At 32.7% G+C, this 23098-nt stretch overlaps 1 protein-coding gene across 3 annotated transcripts in view; it reads right to left on the bottom strand.

Moving 5' to 3' along the window:
• Positions 1-343: 343 nt before the first annotated feature.
• The window catches only part of TMTC3 (transmembrane O-mannosyltransferase targeting cadherins 3), a gene marked incomplete at its 5' end in the record, with an annotated part of 51918 nt that continues 29163 nt past the window's right edge, over positions 344-23098 (bottom strand). For 2 of the 3 annotated variants that reach the window (XM_081059022.1, XM_081059020.1), the window contains 7 exons: positions 344-5106; positions 6799-7025; positions 10384-10553; positions 11812-11915; positions 17657-17768; positions 19675-19795; positions 21491-21639. In XM_081059022.1, the coding sequence (XP_080915148.1) occupies positions 4292-5106; positions 6799-7025; positions 10384-10553; positions 11812-11915; positions 17657-17768; positions 19675-19795; positions 21491-21639 (1698 nt within the window). In that variant the 3' untranslated portion in view covers positions 344-4291. Of the gene's footprint in view, positions 5107-6798; positions 7026-10368; positions 10554-11811; positions 11916-17656; positions 17769-19674; positions 19796-21490; positions 21640-23098 lie in introns of all 3 variants that reach the window. The other variant, XM_081059021.1, reaches the window with a different exon arrangement.

Raw genomic sequence — 23098 nt, 5'->3', positions numbered from 1 at the left:
CAACTTGCAGATGAGGAAACTGAGGACATAAAGTTTCAACAACTTCCCTTAAGTTATACTAGTAAATGTGGTACCAAGATTTGAATCCAGGCAGATCCACAGCTTAAATTCCTAATTATTTCACTACACTGACTTCCAATCGAGTATAACATTCGACATAACCATCTCATTTTCTTGAGTTTCTGTCATTCAGGGTTGAAAATGTATCACTGTTAGGAACTACTTTAACACACGCTTTTCTCAGATGATTGCCAATAAAACTACCTCCTAGGTCTTCCTTTGTGGGGACAGATATCGCAATACATTATTATCTTTTTCATTTGAACACTAAAAGGCAGTTCAGTTTAAGGCTTTAAAAAGTATCAATTTAATAGTGAATATTTAGAAATATGGTACACACAGACACCACAGTAATATAAAATGCACATAATTTTAAACTACTTTCTTATGAACCCTTAACATAGATGGCTGACAGCTTTTAACAGGTCAAATTTTGGACAAAGTTACCAGATATTTTGGTGGATTCATTTTAAATACTAATTACTCATGCAGGCAGGTTTTTTAAAAAAATAAATGACAAATATATGGATTTCTGAAGTATAAATTGACATACAAATCTATATTTTCAGATTTTTCAGTGAAGCATCTTTAAAGAAGTATCCTGTAACATGAAGTTGAGCTCAAATTAGATGTCGTGAAAGCCACGAGGTTTTAATATAATTGTGTAATTCACATACCAAATATTTACACAAAAGTAAACACAAAATTGCAAACACATTTTATCCTTCAAGTCGTCAACCTCATAAAATAAGCTTAATAAGTTCCCAATTCTGAATGTTCATAAGGAAACACATCTAAAGCAACATAAGAAAAACTTAATTCTTCCTTCTGAGAAGCCATGTAGTAATGTAATTGCTTGTTGGGGATTGTCAAAGCTTTCCTAGAACTTTAGGGGAGTAGATTCTTTTATCAAACAATGAGAACTGAAACCACATCCTTCACTAGCTCACAAACCTATTAAGCTTTCTTTTCCAAATTTACAGATGCTCGCAACTCTGAACCATAGGTTAGTGAACTGGATTAAAATGTCCCTACCCTCCATTTTCCCAAAAAGGCAGTTGCAAAGAAAAAGCTATTACTTTTTTCACGTGAACAGACTGAATAAAATTTCTATTATGAATTTAAAAAGAAATAATCATCTTACACATAAGTAAGCTTGATGGAATTTAAGATGGAATACAGCAGGTTCTCAAGAAACGTTTTGTTCAATGTCTTTTCTGATGTTGTAACATCGATGAAATAACAAAAAAAATCAATTCCCAGCTGGGGCCACTCTGTGGAGTTTACACATTCTCTCCATGTCTGCAGGGGTTTTCTCCAGGTGCTTGGTTTTCTCCCATCGACAAAAGATGTGCACGAGGTTAATTGGCATGTCTCAATTGTGCCAGTCTGAGTGCGTGGGTGTGAATGCGCCCTTCAATGGAAGGGCGTCTTGTCGAGGGTTGGTGCCTGTCTCTGCCTTGAGCTGCCTGGAGTGGCTTTGAGCCCCCTGGACCCTGAACTAAAAATGATGTTTTGGAAAATCATCTTGTTTTTATTACTCTTTCTTAAATGTATGCATAGTTCACAGTTATTTCACCGTTTAATAATGAAAGTGTTCTAGGTCTTTATTTAAGAGTTTGGTGATGTTTTTGTGACCAGAAATATGCTGTAAGAACTTAATTCTTTTTGTATCAATTAACTTATGGTAAAATTGATTTCATTATATGTTGTTTCACTTAAAGTCACAGTTTCTGAGAACCTACTGACAATGTTAGGTGAGGACTTACTGTACTAGTCATCAGAAGAGCGTATTCCTGAATAGAACGTGAAACATCAAAACTTAATTGTGTTACACAGTCATTTAAAAGGTTAATACAGAAGAGATAAGAAGATTGTCTTGAATGAATTTAGAGCAGTGATTGTTAATCCTGACAACACATTAGAATCATTCAGGAGAATTTTTAGAAAAACTTAAAAATGGCTCCACTCCTAAAAAATTCATATTTAACTGTTGTGGGGTGGGGTCCATAGTAAGAGCCCTCCAAATGATTCTAATATAAAGGAGGGTTGACAAACATTGATTTGGAAAAATTATTACTCAGGATGGATTTTATTTAAATAAATAATTTAAAATTCAAATGTATGAGCACTTCCTACATGGTAGGCACTGTCCTAAGTGTTAATTAGGAGGAACTTTTTTTTTTAATAAAAATCATTGGCTAACATTAATATATCTTTCATCTTTTGAATAGTTATATCTTTATTAAAATATTATTCAAAGCTTTTATTATGGTATGCTGTCATGAAAGATTTCCTTCCACTCCTCTGAACTATACTCACTTCCTACTATAAAATAAGAGATCATACTCAGAAATTTTTTCTCAAGTTATGTGAAAAAGACAAGAATGCCATGGATTTCATTTTTCAAGTCATAGTATATGAGGTATTCTCCACCTTGTATTTAGAGTCACAAAGCCATAATTTAGTAAGTGAAATTAGGTATTGCTTTAATGATTAAGAGTCTTCTTCATCAAGAATTAACTACCATTAGTGTCAGTGCTTACTTTTTGCCTTAAAAAAAAAAAATCTACGAGAGAGCTTAAGTCAGTGCTTACCTATTGCCTTAAAAAAAAAAAAAAATCTATGAGAGAGCCTCACAGAACCTAGTTAGAGTGCGTCCTTAATGGAGACCATGTTACCTGTGACCTATTTATAAAATATTTATTTAAAAAAGTTACAGGAATATGTAATACATAACTAGAAATTAGTCATCTAAAAAACCTGAAATACTGCATAATTAGATATTTGTTACTATCCTAGGACAGCTTTAGCTTTAACATTTTAAATCAAAACACCAACTTTATTATTATGAAATGCATTTGTAATGCATTTTAAGTCAAGAAAAAAATTAGATTTAAATTAATAAATTTGATTAGTATCTACTCTTCAACCTAACAGTTTTCAGATTTATATGTACTAAAACCAACAGACCAATTCATTAATCCTGTATTAGGCTAATTATCTTTTATAGCTGGACAGCAGCCCAAGACTGATGGAATTTTGGTTAAACTGTAATATATACACATATAGGAAAATGCAATAGCAATTTGTTCTCCATACTTGATAGAATTAAAACAGCTTTAAAATTTTTATGAAAGCTCAGTAGTCAAAATAAATATTTAATAAAAATATACACCATAACAAAATATCAAGAACTTAGTGTTTAAAAATAAACTTTGTGTCACTTTGTTTGCCTTCAGTTAAACAGAACTCAATTTAGTTACTTAAGGTATCTAAAGAATGATTAAGGTGTGTTTTTGAAAACAAAATTAACATTCAAATAACACTGGAGAGATAACACTAAGATGAAAATGAAACTTACTATGTTTTAACTCAAAAGTTTAAACAGTTAGTTATTGAGACTTCTCAATATAACTAATAAACATGAATAGTTTGGGGAGTGTAGGTCAAGATAATCATGATTATGTGATGTGGTTCATGCTGTGGAATTCGTTTTTATGTAACAAAACAAATATACAGTATATATGAGCACCATTAGAAATGTGTTGTACGTACATATATTTAAAACTACCTCATTAAAAATTGCATTTGAGAGTGAAGGACAAGCACACAATTGTGAAAATACATTCTTAAGCTCATATGTCACATGACTTATTTTAAAATGTTCATCTGGCATTCCTTGTAAAAATCAACAAAAGGATACAACATAAAGCCAGTATTCTTTTGTAGTGCAAAGTCAACTGATTAAACAGAAGGTCACTGAAGAAAGAAGAATGTGTTCAGTAACTGTTTTCAAACCACAGCCAGATTCCAACAGGTAAAGGAAAAATGAAGTCAGCTAATAAATGGGAATTCACAGAATAAAACAGCAAATGTAGGATTTAACCCCATGGGATTATCATTCAGGCCTCAGACTATTTTTGAGAATAGTCAAGATTATTCTGCCAGAAGACTCTTCCTTCTCTAACAAAACATACAAATTTGCCATCTATAATTTAATATTTATCTGCTGCATTCACCAAAACTTAGAAAACTACAGCCATATCTTAGATAATACATACCCTGGGGTAAGATAGGTCTTTAATAAACATCTTATTGTGATCCTATGTAGAGGCAGCTCATGACAGGCTCTTATGAGCCCTTGCTATTTTTCAAAGCTCCCAGTGTAAGCAGTCACATGATACACATTAAGTTCTTTGAAACCACGGTAGTAAGATATAGAGTAATGCTATTCACCATTTAAAATACGCTCAATCTCTTCTAGTCTTTTTAAAGCAGCAACTCTTTTCTTCTCAATTTCTTTGATTTCTTTTGTTGTTTTGTGGGGGGTCTCTTTGTCTATAGTTTTTCCTACCGGTTTGTTGGATTTAGACTGACTTTTATTATCATTTGCTTTTATTATCTGTGTGGGTCGGGGTTCACTTCTGATTTCTTTTACATTTTCAGTTGGAACTTTTTCTCCTTTTACACCTGAAGTCTTAGCAGGTGGGAATATTGGCTGTTCTATTAAGCTGGATGAAGAAATTTTATCCCTGACTATATTCAAATGGCGCTGAATATATTCTTCATGTGGTGCTAATCTCAATGTTTCAATCAGGCATCTTTCAGCTTTGAATAAATCCTTCTCTTCAAAATAAACAACACAAAGATTGTGTTTTCCTTGCACGTTGCTTGGATCCATCTCCAAAATCTTTTCAAAACATTTTTTTGCTCCAAGTATATCTTTCTTTTGATTCATCAGAATGTCCCCCTTTAAAATGAGGCCCTTAATATGATCAGGATAGTATCTGAGTAACTCTTCCAGAACTGGCAAAGCCAGTAATTCCTTTGCAGTCTGAGAATACAGCAAAGCCAGATTAAACAAAGCACTTCTGAAGTCAGCTTGTAATTTTATGGCTTTCTTCATCCACATCTCTGCTTCACTGTCTTTTTTGTCATCCATGGCCAGCATTCCCAGATTGAAATAACCATTAGCGTCCTGTGGCTCTTCTTTTACATAGCTTAGAAGTCTTTTTCTAGCTTCAGGTCTGACTTTAACCTCACCTATGAATAATATTTTTAAAGAAAAAAAGTATTGTTAGCAAATAAATTACATCTGAGGGAAAAAGCCACTTTCATATTTTGTCTAGTTAGGATTACAAAAAGACAGCATCAAAACAACTAATTGCTGTATCTAAATCAATAGCAATGTTGATTTGTAAAAACCACAAAGTCTTCATAGGAAATACTGTGTTTGAAACACTGAAATGATAGCTCATTTCCTAAATTTTAAAACAGTAAGAGGGCGTCAAAAACCAAAAGGGGCAAAATACCTCCTTACAGTTTAGAAGCTAACTGGGAGTAGCAGAGGAAGAAAAGACAATTAAAAAGAAACAGATATATACCTATATACTCAAACTTGGTTCTGTTAACATTGTGACTTTATACACTGAACAAGTTATTTAAATTTCTCTGGGCTAGCTTATTGAATTTTCTAAGATATACATGAGATATATGTAAAAAGGCTTAGGAGACATTAACACTGGATAAACAAAATGTTTCAGTCTTACTAAGTTTTTTTGCATGTTATTTTAAATTCTTTAGGACGTTTCAAAGGTAAAAGTATACCATTAAATATAAAGCTTATAAGTATAAATATAAATTAGGATTTAGTACACAAATATTTAAAATAATCTATATTGCAAATAAATGCAAATAAATTCAAGTTCTATAACTACAAACCTTAAGGTACAATCTAGGGTTGGACAATGGGGATCTTTTGTGATTACTAAAGACAGCTAACTTTACAAAAATATTAGCACTTCTCTAAATTTTCACTTTCTTTGAACAGCAGGCATAAAGACCTCCCTCAATTCTTTTATTTGATAATATGATGGATAAAGAAAATTTGAAAGTAAGTCAGTAGACTTAAGTTCTTATCTTGTACTAGTTACTACACCGGAAATAAGAAGTTAGGGTAGTTAATAGGTCTATTTGGTCCTCACTCTCTAATCTACTAAATAAAAGAAGGCTGGCAAAAGTAAACTCGAAGGTCCTCTTTAGCTCTAAAATAGTATGTTCTGAAGAATCGTTCATTTTTTGCAAAAGCTTAAAAAAGTACCTAAGAACTAACTAAAAAATATAAATACAGATTTTCCAAACATAAAAATTAAGATTATAAATCTATATGCTACTTTCTTAGACTAAAATGTCTATATGTCAAAGATACTGATTTACAGTAATTAGTAATTTAGTTTTACTAAGTTATAGAAAACATAGCCAATTACAATAATATCTCAGAAAATAGTAAAGTGATATAAAACGATACCAAATGGTCTGATAAATCAAGATAAAAATAGAATTATTTTTTCTAAAACATATAATGCTTTTCGCTTCCTAGAAATAATTATGTTAAAATTTTTACAAGTTCAGATTATTTAAACACTATATTTATGTATAAGAGATTATACTTCCATGTATAAAATGACAGAATAGATTAATAAAGCTTAATAGACTGCCTGAAAAAAAATCCATCTTAACATATACCAGAAGAACTAACAATTAGTATCATATATGTCAATGAATATGACTTGAGAGGTTTATTTTAAGTATGTTAAATATTCCTATAAATAATTTATACAGTTTGATATAAACTATCCATTCATAAAATGTTACAGTTAGTATAAATTTGTTAAGGTTTTATTATATTTCAAACTACAATGTGTTTAAATATAGAAATATTTTGAGAAAACATACCTGATTCTTGCATTAATATAGCAGAATTGAATAATGCTAGCTTATGCTTTGGATTTAGTTCCAAAGCACGATTAAAGTTTATTAGAGCTTCATTTGGTTCTTTAAGTTCAATGTGAACAATTGCCAAGTTGTACCAAAGATCTGCATTATTTCTGTCCAACTCCAGTGCTTTAAGATATGCTTCTTTTGCTTTAAGAGGTTTATTCATTTTTAAAAGCAATTCTCCTCTGTGGAAAAACCAAGCACAAGCTTTACTTATAACCATGTCAGTTTGTAGATACTATTTTTCACAAGTTTTAAGCTGTTCCATATAGTCACAGTTTTCTTTTTCCTTTTAAATTAGGCTCCTAAAATTTTCTTTCACACGTAGCCATCTGGCCAAAGAAATCCTGAGAAAAAAAAGAATAAAACTTGAGGTATCATACTCCCTGACTTAAAACTACACTACAAAGCTACAGTAATCAAAACAGTATGGTACTGGCAGAAAAACAGACAAAAGACCAATGGAATAAAATTAGAAGCCCAGACATAAACCCACACATATGTGGACAACTAATTTTGCCAAAGGAGCTAAGAATAAACACTGGAGAAGGGACAGTCTCCTCAATAAATGGCATTAGGAAAACTGGACAACCATATGCAAACGAATGAAACTAGTCTACTATCTGACGCCATACACAAAAACTGACTCAAAATGGATTAAAGCTTGAATGTAAGACCTGAAACAATAAAACAAAACATATTGTTTTATGTTACAGGCACTAAACTTATGGACCTTGGTCTCTCGGGGGTTTTTGTGAACTTGACCCTAAAGGCAAGAGAAGTAAAAGCAAACATGAATGGAATGACATCAAACTAAAAAACTTCTGCACAGCAAGAGACCATCAACAAAAAGAAAGAGGAACCAACTGAATGGAAGAAGATATTTACAAACAATACTTCTGATAAGGGGCTATAGCCAAAATACATGGAGACCTCACACAATGCAGAAAAAACAAAAAACACTCCAATTAAAAAATGGGCACACATTTCTCCAAGCAAGATGTGCACGTGGCCAACAGGTGTATGAAAAGCTGTTCAGCATCACTAGTTATTAGGGAAAGGCAAATCAAAACCCCAAATGAGATACCACCTCACATGTATTAGATTGACTAATATAAAAAAGACAAGAAATAAGAAGTGTTGGAGAGACTGTGGAGAAAAGGGGACCCTCGTACACTGTTTGCAGGCATGTAAATTAGTGCAGCCACTATGGAAAACAATATGGAGGCTCCTCAAAAAGTTAAGAATACAACCACCATATGATCCAGCAATCCCTCTTCTGGGTATTTACCCGAAATTATGAAAACACTTATTTGCTTCTTCATACCCCTATGCTCACTGTAGCATCATTTACAACAGCCAAGACATGGAAACTACCTAAGTGTCCAGTGATGGGTGATTAAAGAAGATGTGATACACACACACACACACACACACACACACATGTACACACACACACAATGGAATACTTTTCAGCCATAAAGAGGAATGAAATATTGCCATTTGTGACAATATAGATGTATCTTGAGATTATGCTAAGTGAAATGAGTCAGATAAAAAAGGACAATAAAAGTAGTTTCACTCATATGTAGAATATAAAACAAAAAGTAAGAAAAAACTAACAAAACAAAAACAAACTCATAAATACAGATAACAGAATAGGGGTTGCCAGAGGGGAAAGAAGGGATGGAGGGTGGGGGGCAAAGTGGGTAAAGGCGATCAAATATATGATAAGGGAAGGAAACTAGACTTTGGGTGGGGACCACACAACAGAGGACACAAGCTGAATTATAATCTTGTATACCTGAAAATTATATGTTATTAACCCGTGTTATCCCAATTTTAATAAAAAAACAAAACGAAAAATAACTCTCTGAAATTGTCCTCATGCCTAAACTCATGAGTCTGGCAAATTTGGCTTGATATGTTTTCAAATATTATTAAAGAAGGAAAAAGCGTGCCTGATTTTAGACAGTAAGATGTGGGGAGGTAACCAGGAAAGAGAAATAGAGAAAATACATTTTTTGAATATATCTTAAAAGGAGTCAGACTAGATAGAGTACATCAGTAACCAGAGTGGGAGATCAACTTGTCTGGAGACCAAATAGCATTTGAAAAAGAAAAATAAATACAGTAGTGATAGGGAAATTTCAGTATTTTAATCTATGTTAGAAGTCTTACTATACAAAAAGTAGAACATGTGAAATTTTTTTACCCATTCTTATATTAACTTTTTGTCATCTTTTAAAATGAGTATTTATTAAAAAAAAAAATTAAAGCTGATCAGGAAGGGTGGAAGGGGCGCTAGTGCCACCTGCAGACACCTTGGAGAAACACATCTGGAACGGAGGATCACAATTTGAAAACTATTTTACAAATCTTTCTAATATAATTATATTTCCGGTTAGAAAGCTTAAAAAGTCATTTTGATTAAGGACATACGTGCAAATCAATTTAAGTAGCGATATGAGAGTTACTTTTACTATGATACTATTCTTTCCTGAAGTATCAGCATAGGAATAAAAACAAATGAACAACTAATAATCTTGATTAGCCAACTTCTACAATGCCTACCGTGTTTCCCCGAAAATAAGACCTAGCCAGACAATCAGCTCTAATGAGTGTTTTGGAGCATATATTAATATTAATGTAAAACCCGGTCTCATATAATGTACATATTATATGAGACCGGATCTTATATAAGACCGGGTCTTATATTAATTTTTGCTCCAAAACATGCATTAGAGCTGATTTTCCGGCTTGGTCTTATTTTCCGGGAAACACGGTATTTGTCCAAAATGGTATGCAGAGACGGTTTAATAATTCCATGACAGGTTTTATTTATGGATGCAACTCCAATAAACCTAGCAAATTTCAAAAGCAAAGTACTGGATAAGGCTGAACAAAGACAACCTCCAAAATTTATGAAGAGATCAAAAAGTTATTACCTTCTGAATGCATTTTCCCCATAGAAACAAAGTGATTAGGTTTCTGGACTGAGAGCACAAAACAAAGTTTAACACACTGTTTTCATCAAGTATAATAGAAACTATAACACTTACATGGGAAAATGCATTAAGTTCTAACATGTGATGCCCCAATTTTTTTTTACTGACAACTAAAAAGATTTTTGTGATAGATAGATAAAGGCATCACCACTAAATTCTCAGTATTTATTTAAGAAAGCTCCTGAGATTTGGATAGTCGAAGTACTTATTACAAAATGTAAGTTTCAGGTCTTTTAAATAAAATGAATTTGGTGATGAGAAGCACATAAAACTAAGAAGGAGATTCTTCTAACCTTTCTTTCATATAAAACCTAAAGTTTGCTATTGTAAGTTACGGACTCCCTTGTCAGTTCAAATCCAATCAATTAAATTTGACTGTTAGTCTAAAACAGGTTATGTTCTATATGTTCTATGTTCTTGGTTGCCGACTAAGATTACTGAGGAAACAAAAGCCAATTTCGTCAAAATAGTCAAAATGTACATACAGATGTAGCTTCAATTTTCTATGATGATAGCTTACAGTGAACGACGATACCTGCTAATGTAAGCCTGCTTGAAATCAGGCCTCATGCTTATTGCTTGTCGATACAGATGGTCTGCTTCTTCCAGTCGGGACTCATTTGCTCGGATCAGGTTGGCCAGATTGATATAAACATTTAGGTGGTTAGGGGCAATTCTAGCAGCGTATTTTTTACCAGGAATAACCTGTTCAGAAGAAAAGGCATTTTCATAATTTGATATTTCACTACCAAATAAAAGTCAAGTAGCGTGAGTAACTTTTTTAAAATATACAGAGAACATGAAAAGATAATACTAGTAGTTTTATTGCTATAGTAAAATAAATCATAAAAATGTGAAAGCATCTACAGTATTCACAGAATGTAAATAAAATAACATTTTGTGGCACCGAAGGATATACTTTTCACATTCATGCCAGTTCAATAGAATATGATTAGCTTTTTATTTATATGTATCATTTTATGAAGTCATATAATTAAGAACTTTTAGAGACTAAGGTCTCTTGGCATGTTTTAAGTCAGACCAGGACTAGAACTCAGGACTCCTTTCTCTCAATCTAGTGTATTTGTCACAACATGTCAACTTTCATGTTGTCAGCAAAATATCTCCTGGTTGTGACAATAGAGTACTTAATTTTATTTCGGAGTTATACTAAAACCTCACTTGTTGGTAGAGTTAGGAAATAAAATTCTCTTATTAGCTGATTATTCAGGTTAAGTAAAGGTTATTATAATATATATGGACCCAAATTTTCAATGAACATAATAAATTGCATCTGATAAAAATCTATATTGAATATAATTTAACATTAGAATCTTAGGACTGAAATAATTAAGATGTAAGATGGTGCAACTTTGTTCCTAAAACATTTATCAAACTATCTGATCACTAATATCACTACTCTAATTAATATACTATTAGTATATACTACGATTGGGAAAACTATCTTTTCTGATGATGCACAGCTGGTCAAGGGCAGGATCAAATTCTCCAACATGGACACTGTATTGTGATTTCCACAGAATCTTGTACGTGTGTCATTATAACAATGGTGGACACAACACAGCAACAGAGATGTAGCTACGTTTGTTTATTCATTTATTTTTTTTGGTGGGAATAATGTTGAATTTAGTGCTTAATGTACATAAATATAATTCTCTTCATTTAAAGTCATTTAACTCATTGATAACTTGTAACCAAGAATATCTAAAATTCCTAACTATGGATTTAGTTTTTATAAACAGACTATAAAAAATTTTAATTAAGTAAGCTATAAAAGTAAATGTAATCCTTTATAAAACTCATACTAATAGATGGTCCATCGGATGCCTTACTGTTACATCAATACATTGAAGAAAAGATAGGGGTTTTCCATCTAGATAATTCTATTCAACGTGGATATCTAGGAGACATGACACAATAGGAATAAATTATGATAACTTACTTGAGGCATGAGTGACTTGGCCATCATATAAGATTCTTCGGCTTCTTTGGTTCTATTTAAATTTTTATAAGTTCTTCCTACATTCATGTGGGCACCAATATCATCTAAAATTTTAAAGAAATTATTTGTTGGCAAAAATACTCAATAGGATTCAATGTTAACTACTAAAACGACATGTTTCTAGCAACAAAAACTCTAGGTAACAGGTCCTGCTTCCTCCTTATAAAGTTCTTCTAACACAACTTGCTATAACTTCTGATCAATGAATGCTACACTAGCAAATTATTAAGTACTGTGAAGACAGAAAATACACATATAACATGAAAAAACTATTTGAGTGGACCTTTGAAGGGTTAAAACATGAGAGGGAAGAAATACAGGGAATAAAGAAATTTACATCATCTTTCTTCATTATACTTTACTATATTAAGGTTAGCTTCCATTTCTTAACCTCATGGCTGTGGAACTCACTTAAAAAATATGGCTCATCTCTAAAAGTGAAAAAGATCTACAAGCGGAAAAAAAAAGGATCATCAAAATTCCCAGAATTATTTCAAATGTTATATTTGCACCCACGGTGTGACAGGGGCAAAGAGATATGGAAAAACTTTGTGATTTTGTTTTTTCAAATTTTTGTGAATGTGGTTGGAATGCAAGAAAAATGGAGTATCAAGAGTCTATAATATAACTTAATATGCAGTAGTCCATCTCTCTTAAATGATGATAAATTCCTATATAATTTATTTAAAACTTTTGAAAAGGTTGTGTTAATATCAGAATGTCAGGAACTTTTGTCTCATTTTGATATGGAAAATCGAATCCTCAGCAAATTTATTCAGGGATAGAAAAATATGCAATTTAAATAAGAAAGATATGAGGGTTTAACATACATTTCCCAGTAAATATTTCAAAGGTTTGGAATACAGATAGAAAGAAGGGAGAAGATCTTAAATCAGACAAATTTTAGCCAACATGAATCTCTAACAGACATGACAAGGTTTCAAATTATGATTACTACTTGCCTGCGACCGATGATTTTGCAATTGTGGAATAGTTCTCTGCCTGCAACTCCCAGGACACATAGGGGCCAAGCATATATACCTTAGGCATTCCCCTAGGAGGAGAGTAACAGTCCTAAGATCTTGCTACATTATGTATCAGGCTGGCAACTGTGTGCACTGCACAAAAACTGTCAGATGCAGTACAGGTTTGGTTAGACAACCAGGAGACAAGGCTGGGGAAGGAGGCTGATTTCTGTTTTTAGATGTACTGCTGAATGTCATGGGGTCTCTCAAAAGGGGGTGAAGAAAAAAAAATGTTTAGGCTAACCATTTCCAAACCTGGTTGCAAATCAGAATACCTGTGTAGCTTATAAAAATTAAGATACATTAGCCCCAACCACCTCTATCAAAACAGAATCTTCAGGAATTGGATTGCAAAAATGTTTTTGAAACATTTAAAAGGCAATTTTATGTACAGCCAAGTCTGAAAGTCATTGCATTACCAAGTGCATATAAAAATAGAGTAGGTAGTCTTTGCCCTTATAAAGCTCTTTTTTTTTTTAACATTAGATAAATTTACACTGTCTATTATAGAGATCAGAAAGTTACTTAGGAAAAATGAAGGATATATAAAATCCCCCCAAAATTAAAGTTTAAATAAAAGTATAATGATGTCAGCTAAGTATTTAAAATGTTTCTGAAATCAATCCCAACCAATCTTACAAAAGAGGTTATCTATTTGGATGAAAGACAAGGAAAATTACTACCCACTGGAATCAAGATCTCAGAATTATGGCAAGGAGATATTGTCATCAATGAAAACTTCAGACACTAGAGTAAAGCAGCCCAATGTTCTCAACGATCAAAGACAGCAATTAGATAGCCGTTAGCAAGAAAAGCAATACGCACAATACAGCTAATAAAAAGAAAGTCATAATTTTTAAGCAATTTCTTTGTAATTCACAAAATATTGGGATTCCACAAGAAGAAACAGCATTACTGGTAAGGTAAATGTAAATTTGCAAAAAAAAAAAAAGAAAAAAAAAAAAAAAAGAAAAGCAGGCAAGAAAAAACCAATGACATTTAAATGACTAAAAAGCCACAGAATTTCAAAGAACAATCTTGCTATGATGAGTGCACTATCCAGGCCACAGCAGCTTGAATCTAGCTGTCTGTATTTAATTCCGTGTAAATGAAGACTGGCAAGTATCAGGCAACTAACTCTATCTAATAATTCTTCCACCACCAACAGTGAAGTTGAGCATTCCCAGACTGATGGCTTAGGCATCTATGTTGCTTTCCAGTATTTCTTATACAAAAAATTTATCAATTCCTTTCAAAGGTAAATTGATAAACATCTGGAAACTCCTAAAAGCTCTCTGAAAGCCATTTCCATCTTGATGGCACCCAAGTTGAACTGGTCCATGATTCTCTTTTGATATAAACATTTCAAAGATTTGGACTTAGATTAAAATGGCAATTATTGACTTTAAGGCAAAAAAAAACCTTGGAAGGTCTGGTGTTCCTTAAGAAAAATCTACCCTTGTCTTGTAAAGGTGTTTATGGACACTGTAATTCCAATTGCAAAAATTTTACCTTTGTGAATTAGAGTTTTTTAAAACAATTGTAATCATCAAAACAAAAAATACTGCAATCAGTTGTTCATCTAACATGATATGCATGTCACCGGGTCAAAGACCACTGCTGTTTATATTCTTATTCGGCTAAGCAAGAAGAGCTTTTAGACTGAACTCCTTTTGATTTTTTTAAAGTTAACTTTAAAATGTTACTGATCCCTACTCTTCGTGATGCTGTACTGTTTCAGGAGTTTAAATAGCATCTATTTGCTTCTTACTCCAAATTTCTATCTCTAGGCCTGACCTATATCCAGACTTATAAATCTATCTTCACCTGTATATCTAACAGGGACAAAAAAGGACTCCTGATTTCCCTCCTTACATGTCATTCATCTGTCAAATCTATTTATGAAGAACATAGCTAAAAAACAAAGAATAATACAAGATGACTCTGAATGCCAAATTCAACGTTTCTAAGTTAATGTACTATTTTATAATAAATTGTAATCAACTGGTTTACCTGTTCTCCTAGTCTATGGCTGATTACAAAGAGCAATTCTGAGAGTAAGGTAGGAAAGTCATACTAAAGGAGACAGGTTCAAAAAACAGCAAAAAATAACGATTGACAATAAGAGGAAAAATATGTACTAAATTAAAAACTGAGTGCCTAGACCTGGTAACATCCTGTGATATGTATACCACCCACTAGATAAAATTAAACACGCACATACATACACACCCATGCCATTTAATTTAGTCTTTAAAACAATGCAATGAGAAAAAAAATTACTGTTCCAATTTAGAAATGAGAAAGACAAGGCTGTAGAGGCTTAAATAATGTCGTCTAAGTCCCTGAGTGTCTGACATCAAAGGTAACTCTGCTTCCCTAAAAACTCCGAGAAGGAATCCAAGGCTTTGGAAAGCAATGAATTAAAACTACCAGTTAGTGACTGCTGACTGTGGGTAAAACCATGCTGGATGACGCAGGGAATGCAAAGATGAGTAGGATGTTCATGCTAGCCGTAGGTAGCTCCTCAGTTTAAATAAATAAATGTTTTTAATAAAAAACAAACAAACAAAAAACTTTTAAAAATAAATAGGCTATAGTACTAAATAGAAAACTACAAATATCAAAGGGAAGCTACAGAAGAAGTTGTAAGGTGTTTTAAAGATGAGAAATATTTGTTTCTAACTAGAAAGATAGGAGGGTTTTTCAGAAAAGCCAGGTTAGATGAGTTAGTTGTAAGAGATGGGCAGGCTATGGTAGAAGGTGGGTGGGAAGGAAGGGGGATGGGGGGAATTCTAGGCTCAAAGAACATGAACAGAGGCAAAGAGGTGAGGAACCCAAGACATGTACCCTATATATCAAAAAGATATACATGAGATGTTCCTAAAAACTGGGAAGCCAGACCATCATTTCTATTTCTAGAACTTTCTCTTCACCTTTCTGTGCCTGAAATGTGGCTTTGCCTCGGGGACATGGTTCAGACTGCAGCGCCTCTCAGTGGTGACTGTGCGCTTTCATCCTGTGTTCACTCTGGGCATGAAGGGAGGGTCTGGGAGGTGGCGTCTTGGATCCTTGCCATTGTCAGATCATTCTCATTCCATCTTACAATCACTTTTCTCTGAATTTCTGGTCATTCAACTCTACTGTCCACTATCCTGCCTTGCTGCAGTCACGGTCATAGCTCCCGGATCCTTGTCATTCTCTCCAACATCAAAGTTTTCAAAATTCTTAGTGATGTGAAAATTTACACAGATGGATCTTCTAATACGTGGCCTTGATGTCTTTTCTTCCAAAGACTTTCACCTCCATCTTCCTTTAAATAGTTATTTCAATGGTCATAGTCACATCTAATAGAAAACTAGGGGACAGTGCCTGCCACTCCCCACCCATCTGAGGATATTTAGAAAAGTGTGTGTGGTGGTACTTTTTGGTCATTATTCTGAATGGAAAGGAATGATGGCATTTGGCGGGTGGGGGTCACCTTTGGTACATGTCCTGAAATCCAATTCTGCACCCTTGGAATACCAAGAGCATTCCTATTGAAAAATTTTATACTCTAGTTAGACTCGACTCAGACACCAACGATTTTTCAGATCTATAAACCACTGATCCTGTCACCTTTCCTTCATCCCTTACCCTCCCTTCCATCCTTCCTTAATCAGCTTAGATTCTGTGTTCCATTATTATAACCACTCTTTTTATCCCTTTCTTGTTTAGTAATATACATACGACAAAATCCTAATCCTGTTTACTTGAATGATCCATGCCTGTACCACTACAGCTATAAAGTAGTAGGAGAAAAACATATAAAAACATATAACTACATCAACTGGTTTAATTTTAAATTAAGTACTCCTAACTTCAAGTAGGATGTTAGAGCTGCTTATCATTTTCCTTCTCTATATACTTTCCTAGACCATTGTTTATTAAAGTGGGATCCAATGCTAAGCATCATGGGAACTTAGTAGAAATGCAGAACTTCAGGTCCTACTCTAAACCTCTATACATCAGAACATACACCTTAACAAGATCTCCAAGTGATTAATAGGTGCATTAAAGTTTATGATGACTTTGTTTTCTATTTCACTGAGAAAACAGAAGCAAACAGAGGGCAAAACCCAGAAGCTTCTTCCATGTCATTTATTCACCTGCCCATTTTCATGTCCATATAGTGTCTTCCCTGTTACCACAGGGTAACTGTTGGTTCTACGATTAACTGAAGTCCTCAACCTGTGCACCAGAACCTATTAATCTCATCTATTCAAGGACATTAATCCAGTAATTAGTCCCCCGACCTGGAATTACTACTTTTCCCAGCTTCAACAGATTAGCTGCACACGTGCTCTGTTTTCCCCATCTTAAAATGAAAAATAAAATACCCTACCACCCTACTGTGATCCCATACCCAGCACCACTGCCATTTAACAATACCCTTTAAAAAAGTTTTCATTACCAATTGTTTCCAATTATTCTTCCCCCACTGTCCTACACTCTCTTGCCTCAGGCTCTTGCACCTATCATTCCACCAGAATTGCTCACCAGTGCCACTCAGCAATTCCACTACGTTTAAAAAAATTCCTTAAATATCTTATATAAGTAGTTTTAGCATATAACCCAATTCAAAATAAGCCATCATTGAATACTGGTAGTATTCAAATCACTCAAAGCTTGAAAGTAAACTCTATCTTATTTTCCCAAATATAATCAAGTTTTTAAAACAAAAAACTATTCAAATAATTCTATTAATTAATAATGCTTACCTGGTTGAACGTAAGTAGCCTGTAAGAAGTATTTCAAAGCTCTCTCAAAGTTCTTTTCATTTTCCAGAGCATGACCCACATTATTCCATAATTTGGCATTGTTTTTATTTACCTTAAATATACAAGTACAGATATAAATTAGTTACTGTTTAAAAAAATACAACTCCAATTACCACAGATATTTGTTTGATATACTGTTAGGAATGGGCTGTTCCATGGAGATGTCCATGAATAAGTAATGGTGACCAAAAGGTACAAACTTCCAGTTACAAGGTAAGTAAGTCCTGCGGATGGAACTTGCAGCATGGTGACTACAGTTAACAATACTATATTGTATATTTAAAAATCAGGAATAGAGTAGATCTTAACAGTTCTCATCATAAGAAAAAAAACTGTAACTATGTGAGATGATGGATGTTAACTTATTGTGGTAATCGTTTCGCAATAAAAACAAATATCAAATTATTACGTTGTAAACCTTAAACTAATGCAAAAAGTTTATGTAAATTATATCTCAATAAAACAGGAAAAAAATTATTTGGATTTTTCTCCCAGAAAAAAAAACAAAAACTACAATTAACACAGATATTGTGTGGTTTACTACTGGAATGGAGTGTTTCACGGAGATGTCCCTGGAGATGAGAAAAGAGCCAAAGAACGCTTCTTCATCAAATTTACTCTCTCCTTCTGTTTAACATCAACATACTAACCACAGCAGTCTGATTTCATCTATTTTATATACTAGAATTTTACAAAAAAATTTTATTTGATCAAAGCATTGTGCTGTTTGAAAGCATCGTCCTGTTCTACTACTTACATTCTTTTGGGAAAAAAGGTATTCGATCATGAAAATGTGTTTAAACATTGTACTAATTACTTATTTTCAGGCTCCAGTAAAGTTAATTATGTATTCTATTATGGTAATGAGAACCCTGGGATTAAAGTTCTACATTGATCTGTGCTTTCAGGATTCACAGATGGTCACGGTGCTCCTGACAGCAGAGGATGGTATCTAGCCAAGGAACTAGCTGCAGTGATTGGGGCTGTGGTTTTCAGTATTGTCCTGGGAGCAAGGACAAGCAAAATTCTTGAAAATTATTGGGCTCCATTAGAATTCCAGGGGTATGGATATATAAGAATGGTAATGAAGGCTCATTTGTTTGCAGACTTTGGAGCTAGAAGAGATAACGGTGTTATTGAGTGGTTTAAGAGGATAGTCACCTGATCTTAAGTGGATGTCAAATTAAGAAGTCACACAGACCACTGCAATGAGGCAGTGATACAGTTAAGCTAGGCAGTGGAGAATAGAGAAATAGTAAAAAGGAAGTTAAGATTTAGAGATTTGAAAAGGGGCACCAGGAAGGGAGCACCTGAAAAAGAAATCTTTGCTTGTAACTAGAAAAGAAATTTTATGATTTTTAAAAAGAACTTATTCCTATTTATGTTGTCCATTCCATAGAAATGCTATATCACTCCTTTATTCCAGTTCCTATCTTTCTTATAGTAAAATAACCATTGGTTGGTTATCTTCCACATAATAGGGTGCCTTTTTTTTTTTTGCCATGTATTTTATTTCATTGAATATAAGGTGCCATCAATTATTAAGACTCACCATTGTTTTATGCACCATTAAGAAAGAAAAAAGTCACTAATTAATTATAAGATGACTTTCACTGTAAGATGTATTCTAATTTCAACAATGTTGAAAGGTTAAAAAATGTGTATCTTATAACCAGTTAAAAATAGTATTCTTATTTAAACATTTTATCATTTGAGCTTTTAACAACTGTATAGCAATTAGGTAATTTCATACATGCTGTGGACATACAGGTAAGTACTATTCAGAGCACTGATTATGGTATATATTACATAAAGAACAAATTATTTTTATTAATCTTTTGGTGAAGTACTTAATATTGACAGTTATATGTCTAATTAAAAGTAAAGTTAAAACATCTTAGACACAGCTAAGAAGTAATTGATGACATACTTTCCTGTCATTCTGGATGATACTTTACCTTCAAGGCTGACATAAACAATGTATATTCGGACTCCCAATCCCAGTTTCTGTGGAGTGTTTTTAAGGCATGAGTGAATATCACCATAGACAGACAAAACCAGGATAACTTTTTTAATACACTGTTTGAGAAAAAAAACAAAACAAATTATCTCTATCACCAAAAGCATTTTATTTTTCTGAACAGAGGTAAGAAATATGTTAAATGTCCCCAAATGTCATGTTTGAATTTATTCTAAAGGACAGGCATTGTCCTAATAATCATCTAACTTCAGAAACAACACCAAAAAATGAAATATTATGAATACTACCTTTCACTTCAGTCTTCAATTTCGTTAAATATTCCAATATTTGCCTCTGTTTCAAAAGCTCCTTTGTTATTAGAGTTGATAACAAAAAATTGATAAAACCAGTTTTTAATTGTGACTTTTTACATTTAAAGTCCTTTGTACCATTACCTATAACCTGAATATTCTTACTTGTGTTTATAAGGTCAATTTTATCACTGATTACATTTAAAAACATTTCTGTTTACATTCACGTATCACAGATTACCATGACATTCTTAAAATAATTTTACATTTGAAAGCTAGAATTATTAAAAATCATAGTAAATGTTAACTCTTTATAAAATAGATGCAAATTACTTATATACTTTAGGCTAATTATTTGGGACTCAATTCCTCATCGATAAAAAGATGGTTATACTTCAATAATCCCTATGATCTCATGTAGTACTAATGTTCTCACAGTCTGTGTTTTTGTCCTGGTAACACAGCTCACAATTTCTTTCATTTTGATAAATCCACTTAAGCAGGATAAGGGTATAAAAATCAGAAAGAACATGGACAGTGGAAGTAGATGCACATGTGAATCAAGACTCTGCTGTTCACTAGCTGTGTGTTCCTGTAAAATTCAGGTAACCTGTCGGAGCTTCAATTTAAAAATTTGCAACATAGAGTTAAGGAGTGTGAGGATTCAATGAGAAAACATCTAAACAGTCCGGCAGGCACTCAAATACCGGTAGTGATTATAAATGGAGATATGGGTAGAAGGTGAGAGAAAAGTTTTGGTAGTAGTGAAAATTGTAGACATAGATGAGCTCATCCAGGGATAATATGTAATGTGGGAAAAATGGCTATGAGTAAAACTCAAAACTAAAAAAAAAAACATATATATTTAGAGTAGGTATAGCAAGAAGAATTAAGAGAATATTTAGAGCAGAAATGAACAGATGTGAAAGAGAATCAAAAGTTTTTACAGATGCCAGAGAAATCAATTTTATATAAAAGCATTGACTGGATTTAGCTCCCAGGAGGCAGTTTGTTATCTGTGTTAGTAAATGATATAGAAAGAAGTCAGAATTCTGTGGGTTGAATGAAGGGTGACTGGAGGTGAGAAAGAAGAGACAGTGATCGTGTCTTATATACATAAGTGTGACTATTCTGTTCTTAACTGTTATTTTCAGGCAATTAGGACATAGTGGTTTTATGGTGAAGATAGCAATGTTAGCAAGAAATTACAGACTGCTTACTACATATGTTTCACATACTCTTGTTTGCATCTGGGTCTGACTCAAAGTATGTTATGTCTCAGGCTGTGAAATAAAATTATATAAATATAAGAACACATGATGTGGTAGGTACAATGGAGCTTTCCTAACTTGAATTACAGAAAAATGAGGAGATTATGAAGATGAAAAAAATAAAGTATAAAAGTTTGACTTATAAAATTGAACTAAATAAACATTTAAAATACTTAAATGTATTATATTTGATACTATAGTTAGTAAGCATTAAATGAATATTTAAATTCACCTTTTATTTGATATTTTCTGCCATCCATGGGCTACCAAAATACAGAACCCCATGCTAGGAACATATAATACTCGCTCAGCAACCACAAATCCAACTGGAAAAAAAAGGTTCGATGCAGGAATAAATGGTAATGCCATTAAACAAAGTGCCTACAAAGAAAAAGATATTTTATTAAATTAAAAAATATATATGGACATGCAATAGTCAAATCCAAGTATTTTATCAATTAATCTGGATAATGTACTGGTGGATCATTTTTAGTAATACTATAAAGAATATTAATTTAAACACAAAGAAGGCAATTTAGCGATGATGACAACAAACAAAAAATGTATTTCAGCAAGGTGAGATGAAGTCTTCTTGAATGCAATGCAAGGACTTATAATTAAGGTTCATCCAATTAAGTAAGAAATATTTCTTGAAAATATATATAAAACAAGATATAATTTTTTACATCTAACTTTTTTTACATGTAGTAAAAATAAATTGACAGAGAAAGATGTTAATAGGTTTTAACAAAACAAATCCACAAAGGTTGATAAAAATAGCTAACCATGCCAGTTTTTATGATTTTACTATATAAGTAACCACATCATATTGGAAATCAATAAGCTATGTTTCAGACAAGATGGCAGACGACTACTTCTGTACCTCTGTTTTACTTTGCATAATATTCTGGTAAATCACATACATTCAACAGAGGCTTAGTGTATGTATAAAAATAAAACTGTACTCTTTAAATCAAGTCTTTTAGTCTTTTATTCTAAGACCTCTAATTCTAAGAAATTCTAATAAGAACTTCTAAAATTCTAACACTGCACACTGAAATAAAACCTCTCAAAAAAGATGTGATTTTTTTTCTTTCCCGTTTTGAAATGGTTTCCAGGTTAAAAAGCCATTATAAAAGGTAGGACACAAATAACTACCACACAAATAACTTGTGGAAGGAAATAAGTTAGTTGCCATTAGAACATGTTTCTATGGACATCTACTTCTGTATTTTGTTAACCTGATTTGTTTTATAGTAACTAATTGAATAAACAAGTTGTTCTTTCCGCTTTGAAAGTTTGAGGATCTTCTACAGTAACAGTTTGAGAGGAAAGAATATCTTTTCCGTATTATACTTAAACATACATGTATATATTTATATATAAAAGAATACCTTCCCCATGAATCAAAATTTAATGATTTGTAATGAGGCAATACTGAATCTGAAAAAAAGCACTACCAACAAATTGCTCACTATTATATCAATTTATGTCTGAAATTTTCATGTTTCCTTTTTAATCAAAAAGGTAAAGGATTAAGAGTACATAATTCATTTAACATTTACCAGAAGTGCTTGATAAAAATAATCCGCTAGCTGTGAAACAGATAGAGATGTTCTGAAATATGTAGTCCTTTTTTAAAAAAATATTGCCTATTAATTCACGGCTGCCCTAAAGCAATTTCATTTGAAAGAATTAAAAGTGTTAAAGTGATCCAAAGATGCATCATGGACGGATACATAAAAAAGAAAAGCCATCTCTCAAAAAACCTATTGGTTCTTGGATAAAAGAATGTCTCTAATGATTATTGAGTTACTGAGAAGTTCTAATACGCTATTAG

This window comes from Rhinolophus hipposideros (genome assembly GCF_964194185.1).
Source record: "Rhinolophus hipposideros genome assembly, chromosome: 9".
NCBI classification, from domain to species: domain Eukaryota; kingdom Metazoa; phylum Chordata; class Mammalia; order Chiroptera; family Rhinolophidae; genus Rhinolophus; species Rhinolophus hipposideros.
The sequence above is the reverse complement of the archived record's forward strand: the minus strand, read 5'-3'. Positions and strand labels throughout refer to the sequence as shown.